This window comes from Pipistrellus hanaki (assembly GCF_964339955.1).
Source record: "Pipistrellus hanaki genome assembly, chromosome: 9".
Lineage (NCBI taxonomy): Eukaryota > Metazoa > Chordata > Mammalia > Chiroptera > Vespertilionidae > Pipistrellus > Pipistrellus hanaki.
In genome coordinates, this window is record NC_140511.1 from 66,413,292 (window position 1) to 66,425,267 (window position 11,976).

Genomic DNA, 11,976 nt, shown 5'->3' on the forward strand with positions numbered 1-11,976 from the left:
GGGCAGCCTCCCCCTGGCCTCGGGGTGGGGGGGTGGGGGGACTTTTCTTCCTGTCCCATCGTGTGGGAGCCGAGAGGAGGGATTGATGTGCCAGCGCCCACAGGAATGCAGGTGCCGGCTCGAGGCGCTAGTTCTGAAAGTTCATTGCCCTCCCCCTTTCCCATCATGACAGGGGAAGTGGTATCAGCACTTCATTTACCCTCGGGGCGCAACGGGGCTAGGGAAAGGAGGCTGGCACTTGTGACTTGTCTCCCTCTAATTCTGGAGGCGATCCTAAAAGATGCAGGCTTCCCTCCTCTGTGGCCCGCTCCTCCACCCCAATCCAGAAATTGTTTCTCTCATTCTGTATTCATTTTTTGTCTTCTTGTACAAACAGTACCAGGCCAGGGAGGCAGCCCTGAGGCATTTATGGTCAAGCCGCAGAGTGACAGTGGAGAATTTCTCTAGGGGCCCTGTGGGGAAAACAGGAAGTGGTGGAGGCAGGATAGGCAGGGCCTGGAGGACCTTGTGCAAAGGGGGCCCCAGGTTCATCCCTTTGATCAGGTCAGTACAGTGTTCACATGGAGCACAGCTTTGGCAGGACCCTCAGTGCCCAGCAGTCACAAAACTCGCCACCCTCTGACTTTCCTTTAATGCCACGTGAGGATCTCTTTTGCACTGCGCGCAGGAATGTTTGCCCTTGTCAGTCCGTTCCACCTCTAGGAGGCGGCCAGCGGGGCCTCAGCCAGCTGAGGACAGCCAGTCATTCGTGCACATCCCAGATCTCAGAGAGCAGTGGGGGGAGCTTTTTGTCCTGCAGGCGCAGCGCAAACACTTGCTCTGAGTGGACGCTGCTCAGTGTCCGGAGGCTCACCAGCTTCATTAGCATCCGTGGGAACATTAGTCGGTCCTGGGGAAGGAGAAGGACAAGTTCAGACTTTGTCTCTCCCCAGGGAAGAGGGCAAGGGTAGGGGAACTGTGGGAGAGGGGTAATCAGAGAGGGGTTCTTGGAGGGAAAGTAGGTGTGTCAGGGAATGAGCCTGTGTTGAGGAGAAAGGGCACCTAGGGGAGACTCACATGGGGGTGGTGGATGGAGACATAGGCGTGCAGGGCCTCCACATATGTGTGTTGCAGCCTCTCCACCTGGAGCTGATCCTGCACGTTGGGCCGGTCTATATTCACAAACAGAGTTGAGGAGCAAGTCTGGCCAGGGTCAGTTCCATACCCCAAACCACATCCAAAAATAGGAACATGTCCCACACAGCCTCTCCCATCCCAAAGTAACAGCAAGGTCCTCCACCCCTACAGTGCCTGCCCTACGGGGCCTGCAGCCCTCCTCAGGGCTTGCTCATTTTCAAATCTCTTGCTCATTTTCCCTCTTGCCCTTCCTCCACACCTGCAGAAAAGATGCTGATGGCAATGAGCAAAGCAAACTCGGCATCATTGAGCTGCAGCTCATTCATGGCTCTGGAAAACTCGAAGATGGGGTTGATGAACTCCACCTGCAGTCCTGGGGAAGAAGGAGGGAGGCTGAGTGTGTGGCATGAGTGGCAGGAACTTCCTTCTCTCCTCCAACTTAGAGAACTTCTAGGAACTCAATAAGAAGTATCCAGGGCTCTGCTCTGTAACGTTGGGCAAGTTTATTAACCTCTCCGAGTCTCATCTGTGAGATGGGAATCATATCTGAATTTATAAGACTACACTGATGGTTAAATGATAAAGCATGCACAGCACTTAGTACTGTGCTTGGAACACCGGATGTGTGAATTAAATAATAATAATTCTGTTATTCTCATTAAAATTATTGAGAGTCCCATTACTAGATATAGGAGCAACTCATTTTTGTTTATAAAGAAACCTCACTGGCAATTGGCCTTACTTATTTGAATACTAGAGATACATTTCATGTTTCATATGTCGGGGGAACTTAGCAATGTGGTTGAAGGTATAGACTGTGGTGCCAGACTGCCTGGGTTTGAGTCCTGGCTCTACCATTTACTAGGCTGAGCCTTGGTTTTCCCATCTGTAAAATGGAGATAACTTACCATAGTGGGTCCTTAGACTAATGTGTGGCACATATGGTAACCACTATATAAAGTGTTTGTCAAATAAATAATACATTTATACATATAGAACCAATCTTCTTGATGAGGAGACTGAAGTTCAACAAACCCTGACCTAAAGTCATGGCATCTAAAAAACACTTCTCCCATACACAGTCAAAGTCTCCCCACCCCACCCCCTCCTCTAGGCTTTCTCAGATTTCTTTTAGCAACCATCTGCTAACTTTTCCATTCGAGGTTTCTTGATTAGTCACTTCCTGTATTTTCACCCTGATGTTTATCAAGTGTGTGTTGATACATTTAATGGACAAGCCCCGTTTCATAAAGTATTTGTTGCTGAGGTATTGAGGGAGCCTTGAATTGTGCTAAACAGTCTGTTTGACAAAGAGGACAGGTAGGTTTTATGCACCTTGAAAGGGTCTGTCTACTACTGCTCACTGAATGAATGCCTCCAATGGCGTCAGTCCACATCAATAGTCATGTAGGGAGGGACAGAGACCGCACAGAAAAGAGCCCCTGTTCCCTCTCCCTGAGACCTCACTGACAAAATGACGAACAAAAGGCAAAGATGATATAAAAACTGCTTATATAAATGGATCTATAAATAGGTATAGATCCAGATGCCATAAGCCTGAAAGTGTGAAGAAACACACACACATAAGAACTGGAAAGGGTTCAGAAAGGAGGATGCCATGAAGAAGAACTGGGATAAGAGTCACTGGGGGAAAGGTGGTTTGCTAGAGAAAGGGGGTAGGACTGGGTTTTAAAGATGGAAAAAGTCATGAAATTTCCCAGACATTCTGGCAGCACACAGAAGGCAAAAGGTGCTAACACAGCCCCGCCGTGCCCTACAGTTAAGAGAGGCCTTCCTAGGAGTGTCACTGGGTAGCCTGGGTTGGGATAACAGTAAGGTGACCAGACGACCCGCTTTTGGTGGGACAGTCCCGATTTTTAACAATTTGTCCCATGTCCCATAACGTTTTAAAAATATTACAATGCTATTTTTGCGTTCTATGGAAATTTTTGTTGCTCCATATAGACCAAATTTTTAATCAAGAATCCCCACCCCCTACCCCGGTCAGTGGTGTCCCATTTTATCAATGTTAAAATTTGGTCACCTTAGATAAGAGGCACATGTGCTGAGTCACCAGACAGCATCAGCATATTTTACACTCACTCACTCCATTGTTAGACTACTAGGTCTCCTGTTGAGTCTCAGCTCCAGTCCCTCCAAAACACCCTCAGCCTTTCATCCTTCTCTAACTCTGCTCCCATAACACAAGCATTACCAGCAATTGAGTATGAGGAAACCAACACTGCTTAGCCTGCAAGCAAATATCAGGTAGAGAGCAGCAGTGGAAACAAATTCTTGGAGAAAACATTTCAAGTACAGGATGGGGACAGAGGCATCCACTCTCATCTTAAAGCTGCATCATCTGGACATGTTTGTTATGTATCAGCCCCAGTTCCGTGGCTCTTCAGAAAGAACAAGTGAAGAAGAGTAGGGGGAAGTAGATCCAGGTGATCCTTAAAGAGCACATCTGAGAAAGACTTGCTCATTAGTGACTACTAAATGGCTGGGTATGGTTGTCTTCCAGCTTTTTCCCTAGTTATAAAATCTTTTCTTGAAGCACACTATGTAGAAGCATGATATATAATGCAGATTTAAGTGGAGCTTCTTGTTTGGCTCCATTTAAAGTAAGAATGAAAGACATTCCTGTGCCTTCTTGTTTCTTCTCTAAATTGACACTTCTATGGAACCCTTCCCTCGGGTTCCTCGGAACACAGTTCGAGAAACACTGGCCTAAGGCAACAGAGGACAGGCGTTCCATTTGAAACCGTTGAAAGAGGCCTATAAACATTCCAACTTTCTATCTTGGAAAATTGGTGAAGCCTTCCCTTTACAGACACCCAAACCTTGGGCCTGTGACTCTGGAGTTACTATGGGCTCCAGGACAAAACATGTCTGCCCATCCAAACCAGTCCCTTTGGTCTCTCAGTTCTCACCTGCTTTAGCAAAGTCTTCCCGGTTATAACTGAAATCCTTGAGGAAGGTGATACTCTCACTCTCAGGATTGTACCTCCGAGATGTCTCCAGAAGCATCACCTGCACACAAGTAGCAGACCTCAGACAGGGCCTCGGTGGGGTGGTCCTGGCAATGGGGCGCCTTCCATTGAAGGTCCCTACTTCCCAGTGGTGGGTCTGGCTTCCCAGCTGGCTGTCTAGGGGCCCTTCCCCACAGACAGTCCCGCTCGGACTCCCCCTGCGCCCCTCAGCCCCACCAGCCACCTCAATAGCGGAGGTCTTCAGCAGAGCGATCTGGTCCTCCCGGCTGAGCTGCAGGAAGCCGGGCAGCTGTTTGGCAAAGTCAACGATCTCCTGCACAGAGACGATGGCCAGCTCAGTGAAGTGGGCAAAGCGCTGTTGACGGGCCTCCCAGCTCTGGGGATCTGGTGCCACGGGCCACGGCTATCCAGAAGGGCAAGGAGGGGAAAAACAAACCGCTCTGAGTCAGACATCGAGAAGCCAGCCGGCGCTCTGGGGACAGCCACCTCTCCCCAGGTCCTTCAGGTACCGTGACGCGAAGCTGGTCAGAGAAGGAGCGTCTGTGACACTGTTGTTGGGCAGCCACGAGCTTCTCGATCATACCCAGTTGCTCCGGGCTGAGTTGGGGCAGGACTTGGGGAGGTGAGGATGCTCTCAGGGGCATGGATGTGGCCTGAGCCTGTTCCTCCTCTTGCCTCTTCAGTTTCTTCAGTCGGATCTGTTCTTCTGACAGGACACCTAAGGGCCGGCCACACGAGAGGAGGGAAGAGGAGGGGGAGATGAGAAGCAAGGAAGGGCCAGAGGGGGACTTTCAGGCTCCAGAAAAGCAGAGATCACAGGGTATAGGCAAGGAAGAAAATTTATTCCATATTTAGGAAGGCCCTATAGGCTCAGCTGCCTATCTGCCCTCACACCGGGGTACCCACATGACCCCTCTTTCCCATCAGCCCCTTCCCCTTTCCTGTCTCCAGGTACTCACACTCTTCCCGCATGCCAGCCTGGCGGCATTTGCGAAGGCGACACTCCTGGCACTTGCGACGCATGTAGGTGTCCATGGGGCAGTGGCCCCCGCTGTGGCAGATGTAGCGCGCGCCTTTGATGACACTGCGGCGGAAGAATCCCTTGCAGCCCTCACAGCTCAGCACGTTGTAGTGGAAGCCAGAGGCCTTGTCCCCACACACACTGCACAGCTCATTCCCCAGCATTTTGGGGGCTGGCCCCTTTTTCCGCTTTTGTGGACGGAGCTCTGGATACAGGGAAGTGCCTTAATGTTCTTCTCCAAGAAACAGGCTTGATGCCCAGCTGGCCACTGCCCTGAGCCCTCAGTGACCATCATGCCCTTTTTAACACACAATCTAGTCTCTCTATTATAAGAAAGTACCTCTCATGTGCCAAGTGCTATTTATTATGTCCCAAGTACTGTCTCAGCCCTGTATATGCATTGATCCTATGACCACCAAAAGAGCTAGCTACTGCCGAAACCGGTTTGGCTCAGTAGATAGAGCGTTGGTCTGCGGACTGAAAGGTCCCAGGTTCGATTCCGGTCAAGGGCATGTACATTGGTTGCGGGCACATCCCCAGTAGGGGGTGTGTGGGAGTCAGCTGGTCGATGTTTCTCTTTCATTGACGTTTCTAGCTCTCTATCCCTCTCCCTATAAAATCAATAAAATATATATATTTTTAAAAATAGATAGCTACTATTATCATTTCCATTTGATGAATAAGGAATCTGAGGCCCAGAAAGGCCTAAGGTAGAGACAAAACGCACAGATCACTCAGGTCTAGTTGACACTAAAGCTTTGGTACTTAAACGTGATTTTATATGGTAAAGAGCCCCAAGATGCCCCTTCCAGATCCAGGGAGCCCCTACATCCTCCAAATCCAGCAGTTCCTCACCTGTAGACTCTGGAGGGGCCTCCACTCCTGGGAGCAGGGCTGTGGGATCTGCCACCTCCAGGCCCTCCCCTGAAGGGCCCCCCGCTGGCCCGGGCATGCTGGCTTCCTCCCTGAGGGTGCAGTCGCTGCCTCTCAGCGCCCGGCTGTTTGCATCTTGGGCATCTGGTTCCCACAGCTCCACCGCAGAGTCTGAGCCAGGAAAGAGGAACGAGGGGAGGATGAGGGGGGAAGTCTCAGGTCCTCCCCCTACACTTCCACTGCATCCTGGCTGGGAAATGGCACACTTGTCTCCACCCACAGGGGGCAGCAAAACACCAGCTGGGCTCCAGGGCTAGTCTTGCAATTCCCTGCACCTCAATACTTCATATGAGGATGTTAAGCTTTGTCCCCTTGGGGGCTGGCGTGCATCTAGTTCAGAGATCAGACAGAACCCTTAATTAAAAGTCAAACTGAATAAGCACTGTACATGCCCCCTCCCCAGCAGCAGGTCCAGACAGAAGGATCAGCAGGTGCCTGCCTGCAAGGGCCAGGCACCGGAACCAGGATTAAGGTAGTCTGGGCAGGAGGAGGCAAGGATGGCTCTAGGCTGCTCTCTGGAGAAAGGCAGGAGGCAGGCGGAGAAGAGACCCTGACTGAGGAAAGAGCGCTGGAGTGAAGAAGCTTACCAGGAGAAACATTAGGCACAGGGGCCTCCAGCCACAAGGACATCTCTTTCTCTTTCTGGAGCCCTGGACATTACCAAGGGGCTGTCCTGCAGGAACAACTCAGGTTATACTCTTCCAGAACTGGGCTCCTTTATCAGTACAGCATATTAGCTAACATTTACTTCATATACATCAGCCTGTGCTAAAGCTTTCCACGCCTTGCTCACAGTGTCCCTCTGAGGTCAGGACTATTCTCCAGCCCATTTTACAGATGAGAAAACTGAGCTTCAAAGAGATTAAGAAATTGCCTTTGGCCACACAGTTAGGCAGCAAAGACTCCGCCTCTGATCTCTCTGACTCCAAAATCTGAGCTCTCAGCCACCGTGCCACTCTTTCTCCCCAGGGCCCACCTCCTGGCCATCGGGGAATATTTGGGCGCATCTGCTCTGGTTCTGTTAGAGCCCCTTCCCCCTCACTCCAGCACTGGGGACACCCCATGTTGGCAGGACCAGGACATGGGATGGAGGCTCCACCCAGTGAAACATGCTGCCTGTTAAATAACCCCACTCCTGCCACTTCCCAGGATCCCAGCACAAACCTGTGGCTTCCCAGAGTTGCCCCAATTCACATTCAGGACCTCCTCCCTCACAGCCCCTCAGGAGTTATTCTGGGACTAAATGGAATCCTGTCCAAGCTTCCATCACTATCACCATCCTTCACTTTTCCCCAAAGAGACCCCTTTCCAAGATCCATAGGACCCCCACTCACCCCCACGCACCAAACACACACACACAGGGCCCCAGGCAAGTGCTGAGGGGCCAACCCACCGAATGCCTGGGCCGGCAGACTTCCTGGCTGGGGCAGTCTCTGGAGCCCCCTTGCTGAGAGAGGAGGACGGTGCAGGCTCTGTCCAGAGGCCTCCGCGGTGGCTGAGAAGCCGTAGCTGAGCTAGACAGGGGCCCGGAGCCCCAGGGAAGTAATATGGGGAAAAGCTGAGGGGAGGGAGGGGCTGCCAAGGGGTCGGGCCACTGCTCCTTCCAGCCAGGCAGAGCCGGAGTCAGAGCTGGCGCCAACCGACTGACCGACCGACTGGAGCCTTGGCCTCCTCACCCCCGCCCACCGGGCAGCCAGCTTCCCCACCAGGCTGACTCCTCCCCAGCTAGCCACCCCCTCAGCCCAGCGCCATCCCTGCTCTCCTGCCCCCAACCACAACGGTCGCATTTCCCTGCACACCAGCCCAGTTCTCCCCTTCCTCTGCTCACCCAGGCTGCTCTTACAGGACTGCTTCCCAGGCACCCCCACCCCGATCCCGGCAGCCTCCAGAGCTGGTGTCCCCTCCCCTCCATAGACATTTCGTGGAGCAAAGGTCCCAGCACAGCCTGGAATTGCAACACGGAGCCCCAGCCTGCTTTCCCAGCCTCCCTCCTCCTCCCCTGCCTCTGGGAAGGGGCCAAGAAGCTCTCTCCACCGGCCCAGCCTCAGACAAGCTGGTGGAACTTCCCGGGTGGAGAGAGCAGGTGCTGAGCCTTCCTGGAGATCTCTGAATGGGGTGCCCTGTGAGGGCTACCAGCAGGGGAGAGGCCAGGAGAGAGAGAGGAGCAATGGCCAGTGCCAGGGTGGGGGTAGAGAGATGGCAGGTGACCCAGATGCTAGCCCAGGATTGACCTGGGAAGGTATACAAGTTCCCTCATCCAGGGAACACTTCCTTATGAAATGACAGGCTCTGCCTAGCACCTGTTGAGCCTTCCTGCCCTGTTGCCTGGAATATGAGATCCATCCCTGAAGGTAGACACCATGTTTAATTGATTTTATAATATCTCCCTTGTAGCCCATGGATCAGAGCCTGGCATAGGTTAGGCAACAGAGTAGGTACTGCACTCCTGTTCATTAAATAAGCAAGCAAGAAAAAAAAAATATATGATCCTCCTCTATTTTATACTTGTTAGCTCTAGTCAATTTCATTTCAGTGTATTTAGTTTTTGGGCCCTAGGCTCAGATTTCGGGTTCAAATTCTGGCCTTGCCTCTTATTAGCTGTATGATCTTGATTAAGCAAGTTACTTAATATCTCTGAACCTCAATCTCCCTATCTTTAAAATTGGGATAATAATAATGGTTTTTGCCACCTAAGGTTGTCATGAGAATTAATATGTCATAGCACAATGTGTAGCCCGTAGTGAGATGGCAGCAGTTATCACTAAATTTCCAATCCTTTCCGCTCTGGGACTTACCAACACTTTGCATCTGTACATTGTTAACCTCCCAGTGCTTGTTTCCATACACAAACCCCTCACTATCTCTTTGGCCCTCAGAGCAGCCCCAGGAAGGAGGGTAAATAACACAAGCTCCATTTTACAAAGAATAGAAAGCTCACAGGAGAGGCTTCTCGAAGACCACACACAGTGGCCAAGCTGAGATCAAAATCCAGATGTCCTCACTCCGGTCTCTGCACTCTTTCTTTCTCCTGCCTCAGAGTCCAGGAGAGTCTTATCTTGTTGTCGTTCAGGTCTGCTGGATCAGTGAAATGTGGAGCTGGAAGAAGCTGGGAGGGATGGGGAGAGGACTGCAGTAGAAAAGGCAGAGAGCTCTGGGGATGCTTCAGTCCAGATGTGGCAGGGGAAGAACGGAGGTTACTGCTGGCTGATCACCCCCTGCCCCACTCCCAGCTTCCTGCTCACAGGCTCTTCCTGTTTTGCTGTGAACTCCAGTTCCCATGGGCCCCCCATTAAAGCATAGGACAGGGGGCCAGGGCAGGCAGCCAGAGGGACAGAAGCAAATGAACAGGGCACCAGGAAAGAGGACAGTGAGCAGGGAAAGAGTGGATGGGGGTAGGGGGAAGAGCAGGCTTGGAGGTCAGGGGAAGCAGAAATAGAACAGGAGCTTGGTGAAAGATGGGAGGAAGCACACAGGGTGGGGCAGGGGGAATAGGTGGGGGTGGGGTGGGGAGCACAAGCTTGAGATGACGCAGGCTGGGTGGTGTTGCAAAATCTGCCCATGTGCTTATTTTCACATCTCAGAAAAGCCCCTCTGACACCCACATCTCAAAGTTCTGCCTCCAGCTTTTGCTCTTGTTCCTTTTCATCACAAGGTCATCCCCTCTCAAGGCCCCCACCCTGGTCTGGGCATCTCTGAGTCATGAGCACAAGGCTCTCCATTTCTCTGGTGTGTGTTCCCTCCCTGATTTTCACAAGGCTCCAGCTGTCCTGGGAAAGTAGAAACCAGGACTCAAGCTTCTGGGAAATTGGAACTGTTCTGCACTAGCACCCACATCATCCATCCAGCTCCTTTCTCTCTCCTTTCCCAGCAGCTCCAGCACAGGAGCATAATCAGAGATGTCACTGAAACGCCTGCTTGCAAGGAACTTGGAATGGAACACTGCTCTGAGGCCTGAAGACTCATCTTCTCTCATCCACTCCTAACCCTCAACTCCCTAGACTCCCCAGAGCCCAGGACCACACACAAGCCACATCTGGAGCCTTCTGACCCAGGCTAGAGCCAGTTGCTGACCATGCATTTCAGGGCGCCATCTCCCCCATGCCATGCCAGCCTCAGCCTTGTCTTAAGTAGAGGAGGGAACATCACCAGTGCTATACAAAGCCCCCACCTAGAGGGGGTTGGGGAGAAAAATGAGAGAAGACCCAAACCTGTAGTCAGTTCCTCCAAAGAGTTTCCAGAGACCAACCACTGGACTTTTCCCCCAGGCCAGGGCAAGTAGTCAGGTGACCAGCAGCTGGAATCAAATGTCCCACCAGCCCACAGATATCAGGTACAAAACCTCCCAGTTGCCAAAACCGGTTTGGCTCAGTGGATAGAGCGTCAGCCTGTGGACTGAGAGGTTCCGGGTTCGATTCCGGTCAAGGGCATGTACCTTGGTTGTGGGCACATCCCCAGTAGGGGTGTGCAAGAGGCAGCTGATCAATGTTTATCTCTCATCGATGTTTCTAATTCTCTATCCCTTCTCTCCCTTCCTCTCTGTAAGAAAATCAATAAAATATATTAAAAAAAAAAAAAAAAAAAAAAAAAAAAAAAAAAAAAAAACAGCCTCCCAGTCCCATGGACCTTTCCTATCTTTCCTTAACCCTATCTTTCCTTAGCTCCTAGTGGAGGCACCATGCCTAGGAACGTCTTCAGTGATCTTTCAAGTCCCATTTCTGACTCCCAGGACCTCCAGTTTTTTCATTGGAGCAAGGGGAACCTTGAAGCAAAAATAGGAGCATTCACCAGTCCTATGTACTACTGAATAATTCTCTGAAAGCACTAAAATTCCCATAAAGCAGGCCACGAGGTAGAGTTTAGAGAAACAGACTAGGGCAACTGCTTCTTGCTCTCTCTTTCTGCATTCTGAGAAGGTGAAAAGTGTGGGAGCATCTTGCAGATTCCTCAAATGACTTCTACCCAACCCCCCAATCACAAGATTGAACCCAAGAATTCCTGCTTCCCAGACCAATGAGTTCAGAGATGATATAGAAGACAGAAGAAGACACATAGGCCCCACTACATGTATTATTTATTCTCATATATAGCTTAGGAGATAGTTACTAGCAAGGGGGTAAATATCAAGTTTGGATATAAGTATGGCTGATTCAAAGATCAATTCAAACACAAAAAACTTCCTCACTCTATTACACAAACTACCTCCCCAAATGGGAAGAGTGGTTAATTCACCTGGATTTAGGTTCACTTCTGCCAACACAGTGTAGAGCACTGATTTCCAAACCTGGCCTCACTTTCAGAGATTCTGACTTATTGGTCTGGGGTGGCCTATGCATCTACCCATCTACACTGTATGTGTGTGTGTGTGTGTGTGTGTGCATCTGTAGTTAGGAACCAAGGTATGGGACCACAGAATCACCTGGTACAAAATATGCAGAAGCTAGGGGTCCAGAAACCAGGGCTCAGCTACTGGCTCTACCATGTACTTGTGGGTGACCCTCACTCTTTCTGGAGTTCTCACTATAAAAAGCAGAATATCTGCTCCATCAATCCCTCTTAACATGGGATACTTGCAGGCATACTTGAGCAAGTGGGATGAAGAGCAAATGATGAGTTTGAGGGATTTTCATTCTACTTGCCAAGATTTACATTCTAAAATAAAAATGGTTTGGCTAGTTTGCAAGCAAAGTAGAGGCATAGTAAAAGAAAATACTCAAAAACTCTAATAGCCAGTACCTCAGCTATAGCCATGCCCATTCAACCCCACCAATACGAAAAGGTTTTATTAGAAATCTCTTTATTGAAGGTATTTGGCACCACCGAATACAGTTTAGCAATGTAGTTTGAATAACCTGAAAGAAACATCCCATTATAGACTGGGGATCTGAAAACTTGAGTTTTAATTCATTCTCCTAA

General features: G+C 50.5%; 1 protein-coding gene across 2 annotated transcripts; it reads right to left on the reverse strand.

Annotated features, from left to right (window-relative positions):
* Positions 1-335: 335 nt before the first annotated feature.
* Positions 336-7,932, reverse strand: NR1H3 (nuclear receptor subfamily 1 group H member 3). Of its 2 annotated transcripts, XM_084894789.1 has the most exons (12): positions 7,892-7,932; positions 7,457-7,577; positions 6,651-6,736; positions 5,986-6,174; positions 5,069-5,335; positions 4,619-4,827; positions 4,333-4,512; positions 4,050-4,149; positions 1,376-1,489; positions 1,057-1,151; positions 815-889; positions 336-657 (listed from the first exon to the last, which is right to left on the reverse strand). In XM_084894789.1, exons 3-12 carry the CDS (start codon positions 6,691-6,693, stop codon positions 586-588), a joined length of 1,344 nt encoding a protein of 447 aa, XP_084750915.1. In that variant the 5' UTR covers positions 6,694-6,736; positions 7,457-7,577; positions 7,892-7,932; the 3' UTR covers positions 336-585. The 2 variants fall into 2 exon arrangements, with proteins under 2 accessions (XP_084750915.1, XP_084750914.1); XM_084894788.1 differs by having other exon boundaries at positions 617-889; positions 7,892-7,930.
* Between the last annotated feature and the right edge of the window lie 4,044 nt (positions 7,933-11,976).